Genomic DNA, 21,349 nt, shown 5'->3' on the forward strand with positions numbered 1-21,349 from the left:
TTATTTGCAGCCATATAGGTGATAATATATCTCTTGGTGCTTATTCGTACTCAGTATTGTGGAATTACTCTAATGTTACGGTAAGATGTGAATGGAGAAAGCTGATCCGAGAACAGCTATGCCTTTCTTTCGATCCTTTCAATATCGCCCCAACGACGCACTTGGCAAACATTCTTTCTGCATGGTGTTTAGGGAAACGCATGTTACATCTTCGGCTGTTGTAGGAACGATGCATCGTTAAAAACACTCATAAGCCTAAGTTCCATCGCTATCGGGAAACCAGGCCCAGAACTCGAGACCCAAACCAAGACCAGACCCCTGGAGACCCAGACCAAAACCCAACATCTTGAGACCCAGAACCAGTGTATCCAGACATGACGAGACCAAGAAATGTAAAAGAACAAGACCCAGACCAACTATTTAAAAAAGGTTTGTGCATCTTGACCACATGAGTTATAAGACTGTACTCCCTGTTCACCCATGTCTGTGTGGCAAAGCAGACCAACTCAATCATCAAGTTTGCAGACGACACAACAGTAGAAGGCCTGATTACCAACAATGACGGGACAGCCTACAGGGAGGAGCTGAGGTCCCTGGCGGAGTGGTGTCAGGAAAATAACCTCTCCTTCAATTTTTCTCCAGATGATAGTTTTTATATATTGTGTGTCAAAAAAAATATCACATGGACTCAATTAGGCAAGTGTTTTAAGGCCCTGAACCAGGCATGGGATTGGGCAAATGTATTGTGGGATCTTACCTGGCTCCAGTGGATGGCAGGTCCCATTGGCTCTGCACACCTCAGCCACACTGTAGTTGGTCTCCATGTTGGCCAGCAAATTGTTGTACTGAGAGAAAAACAATGACCAACAGCATAAGAACTTGTAACTGCCCAATGCGATTTCAAGTTTTTTTATAGGCCTACTTATTAAATTGCTTTAGAATAATTTCATTAAACATTGAGGTCAATGTACTGTGTGATTTTGCTCTGGATTTAGTGTGTGAATAGGGGATCATTTGAAGGTCTCTGATCAATAAAAGCACTCCGCTAATTCTTACCTCTTTCAGTTCCTCATCGGGAAGTCCTGCACTTTCGATGTCACAGAGTTTATTCAGGATACGCTTCACGGCACCGTCCTGGAAGTCTGTGGTGTCATACTTGCGGGCCTCGTTTCCGTAGGTCAGTGTGTGGTTAGACATGTCCAACATCTTCTGCAGCTGGAGACAGAATAAACAACACAACTAGCCATTGATTTGTCCAAGTGCAAGAAATGTGCCAGAAAAGATACAGGATGTGCCATAGAATCAAGCGCGTTACTGCTGGGCTGGAACAAAAGCCTGCTCATTCTGTAGCTCCCCTGAACCCTGTTTCAAATCAAATTCAAATCAAATGTTATTTTTATGCGGCGAATTCAACAGGTGTAGACCTTACCGTGAAATGCTTACTTACAAGCCCTTAACCAACAATGCAGTTCAAGAAATAGAGTTAAGAAAATATTTACTAAATAAAGTTTTAAAAAAACAATTTAATGAGGGAAATAAGTATTTGACCCCCTCTCAATCAGAAAGATTCCTGGCTCCCAGGTGTCTTTTATACAGGTAACGAGCTGAGAGTGCGCCTAATCTCAGCTAGTTACCTGTATAAAAGACACCTGTCCACAGAAGCAATCAATCAGATTCCAAACTCTCCACCATGGCCAAGACCAAAGAGCTCTCCAAGGATGTCAGGGACAAGATTGTAGACCTACACAAGGCTGGAATGGGCTACAAGACCATCGCCAAGCAGCTTGGTGAGAAGGTGACAACAGTTGGTGCGATTATTTGCAAATGGAAGAAACACAAAATAACTGTCAATCTCCCTCAGCCTGGGGCTCCATGCAAGATCTCACCTCGTGGAGTTGCAATGATCATGAGAACGGTGAGGAATCAGCCCAGAACTACACGGGAGGATCTTGTCAATGATCTCAAGGCAGCTGGGACCATAGTCACCAAGAAAACAATTGGTAACACACTACGCCGTGAAGGACTGAAATCCTGCAGCGCCCGCAAGGTCCCCTTGCTCAAGAAAGCCCATATACAGGGCCGTCTGAAGTTTACTAATGAACATCTGAATGATTCAGAGGAGAACTGGGTGAAAGTGTTGTGGTCAGATGAGACCAAAATTGAGCTCTTTGGCATCAACTCAATTCGCCGTGTTTGGAGGAGGAGGAATGCTGCCTATGACCCCAAGAACACCATCCCCACCGTCAAACATGGAGGTGGAAACATTATGCTTTGGGGGTGTTTTTCTGCTAAGGGGACAGGACAACTTCACAGCTTCAAAGGGACAATGGACGGGGCCATATACCGTCAAATCTTGGGTGAGAACCTCCTTCCCTCAGCCAGGGCATTGAAAATGGGTTGTGGATGGGTATTCCAGCATGACAAGGACTCAAAACACACGGCCAAGGCAACAAAGTGGCGGCTCAAGAAGAAGCACATTAAGGTCTTGGAGTGGCCTAGCCAGTCTCCAGACCTTAGTCCCATAAAAAAAAATCAGTGGAGGGAGCTAAAGGTTCGAGTTGCCAAAAGTCAGCCTCGAAACCTTAATGACTTGGAGAAGATATGCAAAGAGGAGTGGAACAAAATCCCTCCTGAGATGTGTGCAAACCTGGTGGCCAACTAAAAGAAATATCTGACCTCTGTGATTGCCAGCAAGGGTTTTGCCACCAAGTACTAAGTCATGTTTTGCAGAGGGGTCAAATACTTATTTCCCTCATTAAAATACAAATCAATTTTTAACATTTTTGACATGTGTTTTTCTGGATTTTTTTGTTGTGTGAATGCCTATGTGTACAGTATGAGTGCGAGAGATTCTCCATTCAGACACCAGACAACTCTTACCATGTTCTGCTTGTTCTTCTCATTAATGTCAGTGTTGTATACCCACGATGCCTCAGTGTAGGCATTCCAGACCACCTCCGCAGTGCTGTTGTATTCCTCCAGGAAATTCTTCGCCAGCACCTCATCTGCAATCATGTCTGGGTATAGAGAGAAAGGTACACGTAAGGCAGAATAGCTCTTGTATCTCAAGCTACATGGCTATGTGACCGTGGCCCGATTCTAGCTTAAGCGAGTATAGCTTGAATTTGTATGCAAGTTCATCTTTCAATGTCATCCTTACACAATTTAAGAGAGAAGTAAATCTATTTGTATTGATTTTCAGCATGACGTTTCAATGCACATTGTAACAATGAGAGTTCTAAATGTAAATGTCCAAACAAGGGAAAAAATACCCATCACCAATAATAACTACAATTATTATCATGATCATTAATAATAACGATTACAACAATCACACTAATAATTGCACTGTCTACAATTTCATCAAATTTAAGTGGAATCAATCATCAAAGACATTCATCACCAACAATGAAACGTTCATACTATAGATTTAGATAGAGTTTTGTAACACCATAATTAGTCAGAAAGTGACATTTAAATGAAAAATGAACAACAAAATGAATACATAAATAAATAGCTAAATAAAAAAATATGTAAATAAACATAACGAAAGATCAATGTTCAAACAGAACAAAAATCATAGATTAAGACAGGTTTTCCAAAAAATTTCCTGCAATCTTAAACTGAATTTATATTTTGTTGTTTGAAGTGGGACAATATTGTTTTATCCATCTGCCAAAAGTAGGGGGGCAGACTTTCAATACAAAAGAACCACGTTAAAATGCTAATTATAGTATACTCAGATTTCATTACAGATTTCAAAAAGAACCATACAAATCACATTGAAAAATGATAATTTCCCTTAAAGGAAATTCTCCATGTTTTATTTTATTGAAATATCATCCATTATTTTATTGAAACATCATCCTCATTTCCATAAAAGGAAATTCTCCATGTTTTATTGAAATAGCATCCTCCTTCAGTTAAACCTGTTTACTGGCTTACCAATATCCTCGGGGTAACCCTCTGGTATGGGTGGAACCCAGTTAAAATCGGGCCAGCCCAAGGTCTCATTCATTGCTGCATTCTGTTCCTCCAGCCATGTGATGATGGGACCAAAGTATTCCATCAGGGCGCTGGCGTCCATCTTGTTTGTCCCGACGGCTTCCTGGAGCACCTGTTCCCAGGGCTTGGATTCTCCGGATTTAAAGACAGTCCTGTAAAAGTCAACAGAGGCACTTAGGGAAATGTGTCATGCCTCATTTACTATAACTTTGTATGGTTTAGCTTTAGCAAGTCTAGGGACAATGCTTTATGATTGATTCAGGTGGGGGAAAATATCACACAGTTCAAATTACAGTCTAAGATGTGAAAAAGTATCAATTTATTTCTTAGAGTGATTAAGAGATTGAATGACCATCTTTTGTGTATGTCATCTCCTCACTTGATCAGGTAACACTATAGTGTACGTGGCTGTAATGAATTTTCTAAGAGAGGCAATAACAGTATACATACTCTAAAATCTTTCCCGCCTCCTTGGACTGGTAGATGTCACATGTGTGCAAGGGTCCAGTTTGATTGGCTGCCTGACATAGCTTCTTGTGGAACTGGAACTGCAGAATGAAGCTCACAAAGTATCTCCAGGAGAGAAAACAACACCGTTAATCAAACATGTTGTCAAATTGTCAAATTCATTTTGATGGTGTTTGAGGATCGATTTTGTATTAATGTGTATTTGTAATATTTATATTCCCTCAGTGGTCTTTATTCTTAAAGTGTGTGTTGAGAAATGACAATATCCATCATCCATAATAATCCTCCTGTATATGGATCTGAGGAAGAAAAGTGACAGATGGTTTGAAAGAGAATTCTACCTGATGTATGGGGTGTTTCCTAAAATGTGATATTTCGCTCCAGCGTCCATGTGCTCCTCTGTGCGTTTGGTGGGAGGACATATACCCTGGTATTTTGTCCTGAAAAGTGAACAAGGGAAGGAAAATTGACAGTGTTTTCTGAAACATATTTTCATTATATAAAATGCACTATTATTTTGGATATAAACAATTTCCCTCCACAAACTTTCATCATGTTAACATCTTAAGGATTGGACCCTTTTTTTCAATTTTCGCCTAAAATGACATACCCAAATCTAACTGCCTGTAGCTCAGGACCTGAAGCAAGGATATGCATATTGAAAGGAAACACTTAGAAGTTTGTGGAAATGTGAAATTAATGTAGGAGAATATAACACATTCGATCTGGTGAAAGATAACACAAACAAACTATTTTTTATTTTTTTAATCATCTTTGAAATGCAAGAGAAAGGCCACAATATAATATTGCAGTTTAGGCGCAATTTAGATTTTGGCCACTAGATGGCAGCAGTCTGTGTGCAAAGTTTCAGATTGATTCAGTGAAGCATTGCAATACTGGACTATTTTGTATCAAGTCTGCCCAAATGTGCCGAATTGGTCAATTGACACATTTTCAAGTACGTAACTATAGAGAACATACAAAAATGATATGGTAATATAAAATGTACGTTTACACACTCCCAGGAATGTCATACATGATGGATCATTAGCTTATACACTAACTTTCACACTAGATGACCGGGCGGGGTGGGTGTGGAGCCAGAGACCGCAGGGGTTCAAACTGTAGAACCCAGTTCCTACATTTGAATATAGAAATGGATTTCATCAAACAAAACTATGCTACAGTTTATCTCTGGGACCCTCAGGATGAACAATCAGAGCAAGATTACTGAATGTAAGTTCATTATTTACCTTCAGAGGTGAATGTATCAAACCAGTTGCCGTGATACGTTTTTTGTTGTTGTGCACTCTCCTCAAACAATAGCATGGTATTTTTTCACTGTAATAGCTACTGTAAATTGGACAGTGCAGTTAGATTAACAAGATTGTAAGCTTTCTGCCCATATAAGACATGTCTATGTCCTGGAAAGTTTGCTGTTACTTACAACAGTCATGCTAATCACATTAGCGCACGTTAGCTCAACCGTCCCGTATACGGGACACCAATCCCGTAGAGGTTAAATATTTTCGTGGCACTCACCTGAGGTGCCACCAGTCTGCGTTGTAGCGCTCTGGGGGGGTGCGCCCACTAAACACACTCCATCTCCACTGGTCAATGAGATAGCCAAAGGGAAGGAAGGCCATCTTCTCCAGAGCCATCTTCAGCAGGTAGTTGATGTCACTCTCTACAATGAACAAGCCAATTAAAATCACACAAAAAAAAAAAACACCACAATAATAATAACAGTAAGTAACTAACTAACTTACGTAATGACTTACTTTCTTATTTAAGCTACTGACTTCCTTACTACTTACACACTTATTTACTACATACTTACTTATTTACTTGGAAACACTGTACTTACTGACCATAACATTTTTAATTGTTTTCATGAATTGTATATACTTCAAAACAGGGTACCAAATAAATATTGGGGCATACCGTGGTCATTGGTCGCATTGGACAATAGCCCGATGCTGGCCAGATGCTTAGGTGTGGACACAGAGAGAGACATGACATCACCAATGGCCTCATGGAAGCCTGGGTTAGCACTGCCGCGGAAGCTTATAGGTTGTTCCTTGTACTGCAGGTAATATTCAATATGGCCCATCTCATGGTGCACTGTGAAAAGCTGCTGCATGTTGACTGTGGTGCACTGTTTGATCCTGAATGTGAGGAAACATCACATATGAAGACATTTGAACTTCATAGCATGGGGTAATGGAAAACTTCTCATCCCCTCCCTCTCTTTTCTCCACTCCATGAGTTCATTTCCATAACTACATTTCCACTTGCTCACCTGAAGTCCTTTCTATTGTAGAAGTCCCAGGCAGATGCATGACACACCACCTCCCGACCTTCTGGCTTCTCCAACATAGACTTGTCCCAGAACTCTTGGGGCATTTTGATGAGGCCCAGGGAGGTGAAGAACTCCTCAGCCACCCGGAACATGTGAGTAGCATTCCAGTTCTAGGAGGAGGAAAATCATTGTATTTCAGGTATATACGGCCAAGCTCATGTTAACAGACTTCCAATGGACACACTGACTTTTACCTGAGTTAAAGTGATTAGGAATAATTTAGTTAAAGTGATTTCAACTAGGCTAGATAAGAGTTTGGGATTTTATTTTTAACAAAGAGTTTTTGGATGTCGTTTTTGGATATAATGTCACTCCTTAACTTTCAACTCACTATTTCTCACTGTTCTACAAGTAAACTGATCTACAGTAATAACAACATCTCAAATTTCACCAGCTTACTTTGGCAACCATTTCATCCGTCACGTCTGCATTGGGTTTGCCGGGGAAGGGGATCATCATGCCATAGATGTTGTTCCAGGTTTGCGACCACATGTTTCCTGAGGAAATGAAGCACAGGCACTTAGCATTAGCCAGAGGCTTGATACATTTACTGGTTGAGCCTTCCTATTCAGACACTGAGCAAATACCGCTAATGCGTTATAGCTAGCACCTCGGGTTTCTTGACGCATGTTTACATTTATTGTCATGAATCTTGCCCTGGAGGCAGAACTGAGAGATTTCCACTAGATGGGCCAGCTGCAAAGTAAAAATTGTCTATGTCGTAAAAATTCATGATAAGAAATAGCTTTTTTGTCTTCATTTTAGGTTAGGGTTAGCACTAGCAGTGTGGTTAAGGTTAGGTTTAAAATCAACCCTAGCTAAAGCTATTGCTAAGCAGCGATGGACTGAGTTAAAGTTTGAAAAATGGCTGATAAATCAGTGACTGGACATTTTGCATTGGCTATAAGTTAACATTACATTACATTTTAGTCATTTAGCAGACGCTCTTATCCAGAGCGACTTACAGTTAGTGAGTGCATACATTATTTTTTAAATACTGGAACACAGACATTTAAAGGTAAACTCACCTAGCAGGTGAGCAGGGATAGGTCCTTTAAGATTGATGTATTTTGGGCCGTAGTGGACGTAGAGCTTGCGACGCACAAAGGCGTGAAGATTCTGGTAGAGCGGCTGCATCTGTTTGTAAATAGCCTCCAGGTCATTCTCAAAAGTCTTTGACTCGTACCACGAACGCCAGTATGCTCCCGTGTCATCGAAACCTAGAGAGGATACAACCATAATGTTTATCAACAATGACATTTCACCTCATCTACCTCTCCTGTCTCTTTCACTACAGCTATGGCCATAACTTACAATACCTCTGAAATACTGTATGTTAGAAATAATGACATTCACAGTGAGACACATATGTAAGGTCAACGTCACATTCTTACCATCAGTTTTATAGGCCTTGTTGCTAAGCTCCACAAACTTTGGATACTCTGCCTTGAGTGACACACCCGATGCATTGTGCCAACCCTCCCAAGCATACAGCAGTGTCTTGTAGCTCCGTGAGTTGGCCATGATCTCTGTCAGCTCTGTGGAGCCAAAGTCAAAGACACCCTCAGTTACGGAATACAGAAAATGCTACAGCACACAGGGGACTACTAGATTTCCAAACAGCGCCAACGAAAAGAGAAAAATAGTTTTAACTTTCCTAAACAATTAGGCATTTAAGTGTTTAGATGACTTCATGATCTCCTCTCAATGTGAGAGGTGCATTACAGATACATCTAAGAGATTAGCCTTGAGTTATGATGATGCAACAGCGGAAGACTGGCCTAAAAACAACACATATGGCTTCGGAAAGTATTCACACACCTTTACTTTTTCCACATTTTGTTGTGTTACAGCCTGAAGTTAAAATGGATTCAATTGAGATTTTGTGTCACTGATTTACATTCTACACCCAAAACCCCATAATGTCAATGTAGACATTTTTCAATAAGTATTCATAAGTATTTCAAAAATGTTTAATAAGTATTCAACCCCTTTGTTCAGGAGTAAACATTTGCTTAACAATTCACATAATAAGTTGCATGGACTCATTCAATAAAAGTGGTTAACATCATTTTTGAATGACTACCCCATCTCTGTACCCCACACATACAATTATCTGTAAGGTCCCTCAGTCGAGTAGTGAATTTCAAGCACAGATTCAAGCACAGACCATGGAGGTTTTTCAATGTCTTGCAAAGAAGGGCACCGATTGGTAGGTGTGTTGACCTTTTTTTTTTTTTAAAGGAGACGAATGAATATACCTTTGAGCTCAGTTGCCGGAAAGGAAGGAAACTGCTCAAGGATTTCACCATGAGGCCATTGGTGATTTTAAAGCAGTTAAAGAGTTTAACGGTTCTGATATGAGGATGGATCAACAACATTGTAGTTACTCCACAATACTAACATAAAGGACAGAGTGAAAAGAAGGAAGCCTGTATAGAATAAAAATATTCCAAAACATGCATCCGATTTGCAACAAGGCACTTAAGTAATACTGCAAAAGATGTGGCAAAGAAATTAACTTTTTGACCTGAATTCAAAGCATTATGTTTGGGGCAAATCCACTAGGGAGATTTTTAGGATAAAAATAAACGGAATACAGCTAAGCACAGGCAAAATCGTAAAGGAAAACTTGTTTCAGTCTCCTTTCCAACAGACACTGGGAGACTAATTCACTTTTCAGCAGGACAATAACCTAAAACACAAGGCCAAATCTACACTGGTGTTGCTTACCAAGACGACATTGAATGTTTGAGTAGCCAAGTTACAGTTTTGACTTAAAATTGGCTTAAAAATCTATGGCAAGGGTTGAAAATGTCTTTCTAGCAATGATCAACAACAAACTTGACAGAGCTTGAAGAATTGTAAAATTAATAAAATGGGCAAATATTGTACAATCCAGATGTGCAAAGCTCTTTGAGACTTATCCAAAAAGACTCACAGCTGTAATCGCTGCCAAAGGTGTTTCTAACATGTATTGTCTCAGGGGGGTGAATACTTATCTAATCAAGATAGTGTTTTATTTGTTATAAATGTTAGATTTTTTCTTCAACTTTGACATTAAAATATTTGTTGTAGATCGTTGACCAAAAATTACAATTAAATCCATTTTAATCCCACTTTGTAACACAACAAAATGTGGAAGAAGTCAAGGGTGTGAATACTTTCTGAAGGCACTGTATTTTACAGGTTGGGCATAGGAAGTGAAGGTGAGGAAAGTTGAAGGCCACTGAACAAAGTGAGTTTGGTGGGGGAAAAAGCGATGATCCAATGGCTGGGGTCCCTGTTTGTTATTATAATACAACCCAAAGCATTGTTCTGTGATGGGCAACACCGGTCAGATTCTTTAGAGTAACCCTGGACCACCCAATGTTTACTTTAGTAGATTGTGAAATTAGGAATCATCTGGGGCGGAAGTGGACTCTCATTTTGGAGTGTAAACACATTAGCAGAAACCATTTCCATGATATAGATTGAAATGTAGATTAGGGCATCAACATGTATGCAGTGTAGCAGGTCTGTAAGAGTGTTTTTGTTGATGTTTGATTTCCGTCCATTACACTGCATAACATTGGTAAATGACTTACAGTAAGTGCAAAAGTGATTTTGTGGGTGCATTACTGAATTTTGCATGGAAATGCCTTCACACAAACTTCTCTCACATCTATAATGTGTTTTGGCAATCATGATAGTTTTTGGGCGGGCACAGCTCACAAAGCACTGGCCAGGGTTTAAACCAACACTTAGGTATTTGGGAATGACTGATGAAGTCGACGTGCTCTGCACTGTAGTCTGATGACCAGTAGCAGGACGTTTCAACGTTCCTAAAGAGCTGAAATTGAACCACGTCCCCCAGAGACCTCTTCAAAGTAATTGCCCCCATTCTGTTGGTTTTTCTAACTTCTCGTCTTTCTTTTTTGGACAACTATACCCCTCTTTGTTACTCCTTGTTAAGATGTTCCCCTACTATTTTTAAATAAATGTTTTACTTTTTGTCTCTGGTACTTTTGTTGTTCTGACCGCCACACACACACACACACACACACACACACACACACACACGAGAGGGGCTGAAGCTCACTTTCAAACTAGTGATTTCGTGGCTAATTGAGGTAAGACAATAATTCTGCTCATAGATTATACATGTATGAACTACACATTGACACATCCAGCCCAAAGCAGGAGGTTTAAAAAAACACTTTCTTAGTCACCAAAGTACCGGAGCATGTCTTTAACTGTAATTACATGAAGACAGCCACTCACCTGGCTCGATAGACCAGCATTCATTCGTCTTTGGACACACTTTGGTGGTAGAGTATATTTCAGACATCTTGCTTAGTATGACGTTGTACTGGGGAAATAAGGAGATTGTGAAAATACACAATTACTCTGTGACTTCATTCAGACCTTGCTGATGCCGTCCTTCAACAGCTGAACTAAACTTATTATGTCTTATAACATCTTCTACAGATATTCTGACATGTCAGGATCACATTATACACCACATCTGATTCTGAGTCTGACTCAAAGCTTGTGATAACACTCCTCCGATAAGATGTAGACAATATGAGACTGACCTCATTTCTTTCTCCTGCAGGTAGGTTAGCCGCTCCCAGGATGTTGATCTTCTTGATACGCCTCTGCAGAGTAGTGTTGAAGGTGGCCACCAGAGTAGGAGTGAAATTATCTTTGGCCTTCTTCCCCCAGGCTTCTGTGAAGGCCTGCTTCATCCCATCAGATTCCACCTGTAGACACAGACAAGTGATGAGGTTATATAGTGTAGCTGCCCAACAGCCCTCGCTTCACAGCATCCCGTATCTTGGGCAAAGTAGCACACGTAACTAGTGGTCACAGTCCAAGGTGAAAATATTCCACACAGGTACCATTGACATCCAATCATTTTGGACATTGATATATTTTGTTCAGAAAACTATTAATAACCCTAACAAAACTACTTGCCAGAAACAAGGAATCCATGAACTGTAGTCGCCCTTTTTATATAATGGCCACTTTTATATAATGGCCCTTTTTATATAATGGCCACTTATTCCCTACTTCTGGTCTAGGGTTGTTAGACTGATTGCACCAATCACAAGCAAAAGGCCCACAGCATATTGAATGTTAATGGGGATTATGACAATTAGCTGTGGGGCCAGAAGGCCCTCTTTGTGGCAACAGTTAAAGCACAGTGGTTGAGTGGGAGTACAAAGCTAGAGAACCCTGGCCGCCGGATCAAAAAAACAGAGTGCCTAATGCATAAGAAGTGGAGACGGCTACTGAACTGGGAAAGCACCATCACTCACAGTTCAAGGATGGTATACAGACATTATATTGTTCTCTTGCTCTTACTACTTTATTATAACGATGATACATGAGGGACACTGGAAGGCAAGGCCACTCAAAACATCACACATAGTACATAACATGTTATCCTTTCAGTTCTTTGACACATTGCAGATGCATCACAGGGTTGAGAGGCTCTAGCAATGCCGCCTCAGTTCACCATAGCTTCCTGCTTCTGACAGTTGATGTGTTTTACCAATAATGCCAAAAACTAGACTGTCACAAACAGATTAGATAGGGTTGTTTTTGTTATCAGTTTAGGGTGTTTATACAGTATAGTGAATTCCTCACCAGCAACACAGGGTGTATGCTAACCTCAATATGGCACACCGTCACACATGCTAACACGGATGCATTACAATGTTTCCCTTAGTGTGAATATGCCACCAGCTACAGTAGTTTGGGGTTTCTGTTTACTCTAGTATCACGTTTGGGGAAAACACAAAGCAACTCCTTTCCCTCCTGAGGTGTTTGTTCCTAAACTGGGTAGACTGGCCTTAGTAAACTGGCCCTTTGTGTGCACTCAGTCTACCTCCACTGTGTTAGGGGTTGAAGAAACTCCAGTCCAGTAGTTGTGTTATATGTTATCTTAACCACAGAGCAAAGAGTCCCTATCAGGACACTGAGTACACTGGGGCTGTCTGCAGTCACATCCCAGGACATAGACATCCTGTCAGGGCTGGCAGGAAAGTAGCTTCTGTTGCTATAATGTTTTCATTGAGGTTCAGCTTATCTAATGTGTCTCTACCACCACTGATTAACAGTGGGCTGAACGGAAAACTGGTAACAGTGTTGAGGCATTAACTCTGACCTTTCTCCCCCTCCTCGCCTCTCTCTTTGAACCTCTGTTTTGCTGCCCCACACCCAATTACATTTCTATTTTTCTATAGGATAATAAAGATAAGGTGAAAAGCTGTTGACTGCCCTCCTCTCTCTCAAGCCCGTTGAATGTGTTCACTCGCTTATGAAAGCTTGACTCTAATTCGAAGGCCCTGACTGTATAGTATACCCAGCAAACAGGGGACGTCCTGAGGCCATTCGACAATGTTTCCACCATGTCCCTTAAGGGTTTCGGCGCGACGTTATCCCTCTGACGTTCTGAGAACATTCTAAGAATATTGCGTAATGGTCCCAAGGGAACATTATCTGGGGGACCTTTGTCTGGTTCCCTGTAAGTTCCAAGGACGTCATAGAGGACCATGTCAGGACCTTTATAGGATGTTCTCAGGATGTTTACATTTTACTAGTCCTTAGGACGTCGCGTGAAGTTGGGAATGTTCTCTGGGGGACCTTTTTCTAGTTCCCGGTTTGTCCCGGGGACATCCCCAAAGACGTTTTTAGGACGTTCTTGGGACATTGTATCATGGTCCCCTGGAGGTTTTGTCTAGTTCCCGGTTGGTCCCTGGGACGTCCCCAAGGATGTTTTTAGGACGTTCTTGTTACGTTGTGTTATTGTGCCCAGGAAGCTCCCCTGATTGTCCCAGGTGTCCCAAACCATTATAAGTAAAATAATGAAATGGTATCAGGGTTAAAGGTAAGTAGTACGCTGTTCAACTAAAATAGTGTAAAGATATTGAATCAAATGACAATATGATCACATTTGAAATGATCACTTAGTACTGACTATGTACCCCATTATGATTTAGGGTATGTTGATCTTTCTGCTGCGCCACAAAGTCCCCTACACATTCATTACCTATAATGCATCTCTGCAAAATAATGCTATTTAAATGATCAGTTAATCTGACTATTCTCTCATTTACTTATTTCAGCAATTTGAGTTTTACTATACTTGGTGGGGAATATTATTCTGTTTTAATGTTAGCCCTGAATTACTATGTAAATATAATAGCTTGTGTTCAGTGTATTTTTAACAGAGCTAAGATTGACATTGAAGTGCAAAGTGTAAGAATTGGCCTACAGGTGAAATCAGTCATTGGTACAGACATGGTGGCAAGATCGTCCTTAAAACGTCCTTGGGGACGTCCCCAGGACAAACCGGGAACTACACAAAACCTCCAAGAGACCATGACACAACGTCCCAAGAACGTCCTCAGGGACGTCCCCGGGACCAACCGGGAACTAGACAGACCCATTTTGTGACGTCCCGTGGACATCCTACCTACTTATTATTGTTTGCAGGGTAGTGTCGTTGCACAAAGGGCCCAATGGTTCACTCTTGTTAAGCCTCTCGTCAATATAAAGTTAATTTGTGAAGAGGGGAATGGGGAGGGAAAGATTTCCTTTCACGAGTCAGTCAAATGTTCCCATCCAATTTTACATCGGAAATACAGAAAAACTAGGAACCACAGTTAATTTCAAGTGGCACTCTCAGTGTTTGGCTAAATGAAGTATTCATTTTTCTCAGAAAATCTGCATCATCGCTTCGTAAGATTTCAGATTTTCTGAGAACGAATGCTTCATTCAAAACGTGCTCTATGAAAGTTAAAGAAGCCTTGTTGAAAGCAGCACACCATGGATTTGGACCTGCTTTGACAGCCCTGGGTGCACACATTTCATGTACTTTTTGGGTAGTTGATATTCTATCGGCGTTTCAAAGTAACTGATGGTTGCCCACAACCAGCGGTGCTCTTTGAGTGTTTCATTTTTAGAGCCTAATTGATATTAACCCTCCGAACACATTTTCTGCTGTTTGATCCTTTGCTCTCCTCGGCCTGGGCTCATTTGCGCTGAGATGAAATAATGTGTTCTGAGACTGCAAGGTTATCATAGGTGTGTGTGCGCTGTGTGTGTGCATGCGTGCGTCTACATAGAGGTGCAGGGGGGAATACATCTAGCCTAATTCAATTGCCTACCATGCTTTACTATGGAACAGTATAAAGAGAACATATGGCCTCAGATTCTGCACATCAGTCTAATCCACTATGACAAAGCTCATTTCTGAGACAAGGACGGAGACAAAGATTAACTCAGTGACGTGGTAATCCCAGCCCAAGTTGACTGGAATGTTGGGGTTAACTCTTCAGTACATCCCCGCCAGTCAATGTGACGGTCATGCCAATTCAGTGGCAGGGCCTGTGGGGAGGAGACTCGGAGAGAGACCAGGCAGGCTCCCCTCTGCCTGCCAGATCTTATAGAACTCAAAGCCCCTGATTCCCTTTGATCCCATCTTTGATGTGTAGGGAACAATAGCGCTCATAACTGGCAACCTACCGGTCGGGCCAGAGCTTGCTTTTCTTTCACCTCACATCCTCGGCTCACTGTTGGATAGAGGAACGCAGCTGGCATTGTGTAAGTTGACCCCAGTGACACAGGCTGGGTTCTGGAGAGGTTACACCTGTTGTGGCTAACATGTGGTGGAGCCATCGTTCCATTCTAAGCCTGGCGAGTGGAGGAAAACCCTGTTGAGACAGTAGTCTGGCTAGGGAGAATAACTCTCTGAGGCAAAGACGCTCGATGCCTGGTGTGTGTGTGTGTGTTTTTATCTCTCAGAGCTGCCTCACACCTCTGCAGTTTCTCTAGCAAACTTCCCCAGCCCATACGGTTATGCAAATGTACTCCTGCTAGCATATGGTGAGACAGGAGGAGCAGTAAAAGATAAACTGGTGGCAGTAGCATGCAAATGTCTCATTACTCCACTCTGAAAAGTCCCATTTAAACCGCACTACAGTATTTTATTGTTTATCTTAGGAAATTCATGTTATCAAATGTCAAGTGCATCAACCTGTGAAATTGCATTTTGCTAGTGTACCAGTACAAAGCTTGGAAAATAAATCAGGCTTTTGAACTTAACAAAATAACTACCCCCATTCTCTCCTCTCCACACACACCCCACCCCCCTCAGGCTTTATTCAAGACTCGGAGACGCTCTAACCACATGTGTTTGGGTCCTTTTGATGATTTCAGAAAACACACAAGCCGAGTTGGCAGAAATGGGAGGAACTGAGCATATCATTTTGGATGAGGATGAATAGTGTTGGTTGTAAAGCCGTGCGGGGCTCAACCCAACAAACATCCCTCTATGGGTGCTGTTGTCATACAAGGAACCAGTCCGGCTCTGGCAAACACAACTCAGTAACATTTTACAGTACCCCCATAAAGCCTTTATACCAGCTATGCAACATTCAAAGCCTTTATGAATGCATACATAAGGGAGGATACAGTAAAGTGTTACTGTAAGGGTGGATGGTAGGCCCCTTACTTGCCCTGGATGGTTCAGGCTGTCTGACTGGTATGTGAGCAAGGAGAGGCAGGAAGTAGAATATCCAGTGCATGGTTTTTATTTTAAAGGAATAGTTCACCCAAATTACAAAATGACACATTGGTTTCCTTACCCTGTAAGCAGTCTATGTACAATGTTATACAGCAATCCATCCATTGGTTTAGTTTCCCTGGATATGGCTGGAACTGTGGCACAAATCCCATTCAAGCCATGGGACTGATATTGGCATTTTTCGCGCATAATGTTCAAATCATCTATAAGTGACATTGGTGAGCTTCACAATACATTTGAGATACTTTCGGATGATTTGGACATGACGCACGAAAAATGCACACTCTTGGCATTCTCTCAACCAGCTTCATGAGGAAATCTTTTCCAACAGTCTTGAAGGAGTTTCCACATATGCTGAGCACTTGTTGGCTGCTTTTCCTTCACTCTGCGGTCCAACTCATCCCAAACCATCTCAATTGGGTTGAGGTCGGGTGATTTTGGAGGCCAGGTCATCTGATGCAGCACTCCATCAATCGCCTTCTTGGTCAAATAGCCCTTACACAGCCTGGAGGTGTGTTTTGGATCATTGTCCTTTTGAAAAACAAATGATAGTCCCACTAAGCATAAACCAGATGGGATGGCGTATCGCTGCAGAATGCTGTGGTAGCCATGCTGGTTAAGTGTGCCTTCAATTCTAAATAAATCACAGACAGTGTCACCAGCAAAGCACCCCCACACCTCCTCCTCGTGCTTCACGGTGGGAACCACACATGCAGAGATCATCCGTTCACCTATTCCGCATCACAAAGACATGGCAGTTAGAACCAAAAATTTCAAATTTGGACTCAGACCAAAGGACAGATTTCCAACGGTCTAATGTCCATTGCTCGTGTTTCTTGGCCCAAGAAAGTCTCTTCTTCTTATTGGTGTCCTTTAGTAGTGGTTTCTTTGCCGCAATTCGACCATGAAAGCATGATTCACAGTCTCCTCTGAACAGTTGATGTTGAGATGTGTCTTTTACTTGAACTCTGTGAAGCATTTATTTGGGCTGCAATTTCTGAAGCTGGTAACTCTAATGAACTCATCCTCTGCAGCAGAGGTAACTCTGGGTCTTCCTTTCCTGTGGCGGTCCTCATGAGAGCCAGTTTCATCATAGCGCTTGATGGTTTTTGCGATTGCACTTGAAGAAACTTTCAAAGTTCTTCACATTCACACACACACACAAGAAATTCCACAAATTAACTTTTAACAAAGCACACCTGTTAATTGAAATGCATTCCAGGTGACTACCTCATGAAGCTGGTTGAGAGAATGCCAAGAGTGTGCAAAGCTGTCATCAAGGCAAAGGGTGGCTATTTTGAAGAATCTCAAATATAAAATATATTTTGATTTGTTTAATACTTTTTTGGTTACTACATGATTCGATGTGTGCTATTTCATAGTTCCGATGTCTTCACTGTTATTCTACTATGTAGAAAATAGTAAAAATAAAGAAAAACCCTTGAATGAGTAGGTGTGTCCAAACTTTTGACTGGTACTGTACATGTGCCACAATAGTAATCATGTCATTTATTTTTATTTTTTACAAGCACCTTAATCTGCATGTGCACCAAAAAATCCTGTTGTTTTGACAAGTGTTAATTAATCACTCATATTGATTAGGGGGGAAATCAGGTTGTATGCGCTCTTGAAACTAACACAATTCAAAAACCACATGGAACTGGAAATATTGTGTATCACTCGTTAGAGGACAACATGCTGAAGACAACCAGCCTTCTACTACGTCCCAAGACCACCAGCATGTATGACAAAAATCAGCGGTACAAAACCAATGATATTGATCGGTTTTAAGCAATCGATTTTGCGTCATTGTGATCACTATAAACGTTTATACTAACATCACTAACCAGAGGTAAAAAGGATGTGCAATTATCCTCAATTCGATGTGGTCAAAACATGAGGTTGTGTAACGTAGTAACACGCACAGTCCAAATAAATCATCATTTCAATTTAGGCTGATTGTGTACACATATTTCTCACTAGTTTAACCATTTACAGAGTTAAAAGATACTGTTATGCACAATTTAACCGGCCGCTCTAGAAAGAGCCCCCATAGTGACTGTGCAGCAGCTCGTTCATTCGCCCTGCCTACTTAGTATAACCCATCAAGCCATTGTATTGATATTATTCTATTCATTCTTATTTCAGACCACAGTGTATGGACACTACAATTAGATAAATACAGCTTTATTGGACAACCTCACAGCTAAATATCGCACAGAAACCTGAACATTTATGCTAAACTGTAATCGAGATTAAAGACCAGTAAACTGAAGAACAGCCTCTCTCCCGTGTCTCCAGAGCACAATATCCATATCTTTGCCTACTCACACCAGTGATAATTCCCTGATGTTCTCACCCTCTTCAACACGCCATCACAATCCTGGAGTAATTCAAGGTTGCAAGTTCATTTGCAGCATGACCAATAGAGAAATCCTATCAGATTTTGGACCCAGTCCTATTGGACTCCTATGGGATTTTATCCTATAGCATTGCATTTTATAGGATTCCAATCATTCTAATCCAATAGAATTCTGTTAGGATTTTCTATAGGATTTTTTTTATTGGAATCCTATAGGATTTTTTGAGTAGTGTCACGATCGTTGAACGGAGTAGACCAAGGCGCAGCGTTGAAGGCAAACATACTTTATTAACCAAAGTGATAAACACGAACAAAACAATAAACGATAACGTGACGTCCTAGGTTAAACACAACCAACACGGAACAAACCAAAAGGAACAAGATCCCACAACACCTGTGGGAACACAGCCTGTCTAAATATGGCTCCCAATCAGAGACAACCAGCAACAGCTGACACTCGTTGCCTCTGATTGGGAACCACTCTGGCCAACATAGAAATACAAAGCTAGACTGTGAACATAGAACAAAACACATATAATCTACACACCCTGGCTCAACATATAGAGTCCCCAGAGCCAGGGTGTGACAAGTAGGGTTGAGCCATGGGGTAAGTTGAACAAATGGTAAGTTGAACAAATGGTAAGTTGAGCAAATTGCAAGTTGAGCAAATTGAAGTGTTTTCTTCCCAGGCGTAATGCAAGGCGTTATTACTGGGATATGAGGTAACAGGGCTTACGTTAAAAGTGTTTAAAAAAGTACAAAGTGTTTGGTGTTCGGCCTGTCTTAAAAGATGATTAAAAGATAAATGCGATTATGATTGTGTTTGGGAAATAAAGATGGACAAGGTTTTAAAAAGGTAGTTAAAAAAGTATTTATTTCAGTACAGACATTTGTAGTCCCGCGGCTCAATTTACCCCAAACCCAGGGAAAATTGTCCCAATGGACCACTTTTTGGACAAGCTATGTTTTCAAAACTAATGTTCACATGAATTCTGATTATTTACAGGGATACAAAACATCCTGAAATATGTAGATAACTTCGTTAGAAAGAATAATATTTCCCTTGACTAAGCGATGCTGAATGCAAAAAAATTGCTCAACTTATCCCACTCTCCCCTACTGTTATTTATCTTCAATGTTCAAGAATGATTTAGTTTAGATTACATAGCTAACACACTCAACGAAAATGAATGTTTGGTGAGGTGACCAAACAATTATATCAACATGTATACTGTGAAATGGGACTAGTGAGGAAGCACAGTTAGCTCTCTCACATTTACCCACAACTAACTTGTACATTGTGGTTAGCATTGAACTGAAGAGGCCAACAACTAAGTAATTAAACAATTGTCAAACTTTCATTCAAACACCTCTGTGTGCTGAGTGGGGGAGGGGGTCCTACCTTTTTGTTGGAGTTGTGGGCCGTAATGTTGGTCTGGTATGTCCAGCTGGCCTCTTGGTTTTGGTAGGTAACCAGCTCAGCGGTGGTATTGTAGGCAGTGACAAAGTCTTCGGCCCCGGCCTCTGTGGCAGGGAAGGTCCCTGGCACCCACTCGGGTGGCAGGACAAATTGACAGAATCCCAAGAGTGGCAGTAACACCACCACCGCTCCCCAAAGCATTCTGGCCATTCCGGCCCTAGAGAAAAGTGGAGAAGAAGGTCAGAGCAGGAGGCTAAAAATACACTTGTTGCTGAGAGAGTAGAGTAACACCTTCCCTGTGTTTGTCACATCCAAGTCTCCCTACTGCTTCTCTTCTCCTACTGCCTCTGTCGGTTCCTCAAATGCTGAGCCGCCACAGCCGGCTCCTTTTTAAGTGGCTAGCAGTCTAACCCAGCCCACACGTTTCTGCAGCCTTCCCCTTTCCACTTTACAGCACTGCCTGCCTGCACACTTACTAACAGTAGGGGAGAGTGGGGTAAGTTGTTTCAAAGGGTTAGTTGAGCCACCCCTTGGGAAGATTTCAATTTCATACTCCTCGCATGCTCTCGCCTCGTCTCCTTCTCAAAACCCATTGGATAAGGTGGTCAGAGGGGAGGGACCTCTGGCGCTCTCATCCAATGGGTTTTGAGAAGGAGGCGAGGAGAGCGGATGCGAGGAGTGTGCAATTGAGATCTTCCCCTAGTTTCTAGGAAACCATACACAAAATGTTATCATGTGACCAAATATTTAGGAAGAGGTCATGGAGTCTGAAGGAAGAAACCACATGGAAAAAGTGTTAAGCAAGTTAGGTACCCAACATCTTTTTGCACAAAGTCAAATTAATGTATTATTATAGGTTTCATGATGCTTGTATCTAAACCAAAGTATATAGATACATTCGTTTTAAGATTGTTTTATACATCAGTTTGGGTCTCTATAAGCTACAATATGAGGTCCTAAACCTAGCATGAAAGTGCATCCTTGTGGCTGTGTGTGCCAATATAGTCAAAATGTTTGCCTTGGGGTTGAGCCAATGGCCACCATACCCCATACAAATTATGATTACATTTCGTCAGTTTTATGCATAGTATTTTTAGTTTTATGCATATGAACTCAAGATAGTACTTTTTCTGTTACATCATGGCCCTTGTATAT

At 41.4% G+C, this 21,349-nt stretch overlaps 1 protein-coding gene across 1 annotated transcript in view; it reads right to left on the reverse strand.

Moving 5' to 3' along the window:
- Positions 1-20,404, reverse strand: part of LOC311144938 (angiotensin-converting enzyme-like) — a gene marked incomplete at both ends in the record, with an annotated part of 40,546 nt that extends 20,142 nt beyond the window's left edge. The window contains 15 exons of the mRNA XM_084181124.1: positions 758-845; positions 1,057-1,215; positions 2,881-3,017; positions 3,946-4,157; positions 4,456-4,578; positions 4,815-4,913; positions 6,016-6,160; positions 6,418-6,641; positions 6,776-6,945; positions 7,235-7,332; positions 7,864-8,055; positions 8,230-8,373; positions 11,099-11,186; positions 11,413-11,580; positions 20,177-20,404. Of these exons, the coding sequence (XP_084037250.1) occupies positions 758-845; positions 1,057-1,215; positions 2,881-3,017; positions 3,946-4,157; positions 4,456-4,578; positions 4,815-4,913; positions 6,016-6,160; positions 6,418-6,641; positions 6,776-6,945; positions 7,235-7,332; positions 7,864-8,055; positions 8,230-8,373; positions 11,099-11,186; positions 11,413-11,580; positions 20,177-20,404 (2,275 nt within the window). The remainder of the gene's footprint in view (positions 1-757; positions 846-1,056; positions 1,216-2,880; positions 3,018-3,945; positions 4,158-4,455; positions 4,579-4,814; positions 4,914-6,015; positions 6,161-6,417; positions 6,642-6,775; positions 6,946-7,234; positions 7,333-7,863; positions 8,056-8,229; positions 8,374-11,098; positions 11,187-11,412; positions 11,581-20,176) is intronic.
- Between the last annotated feature and the right edge of the window lie 945 nt (positions 20,405-21,349).

The sequence above is a fragment of the Coregonus lavaretus genome, assembly GCF_964263955.1.
Source record: "Coregonus lavaretus genome assembly, chromosome: 1".
NCBI classification, from domain to species: domain Eukaryota; kingdom Metazoa; phylum Chordata; class Actinopteri; order Salmoniformes; family Salmonidae; genus Coregonus; species Coregonus lavaretus.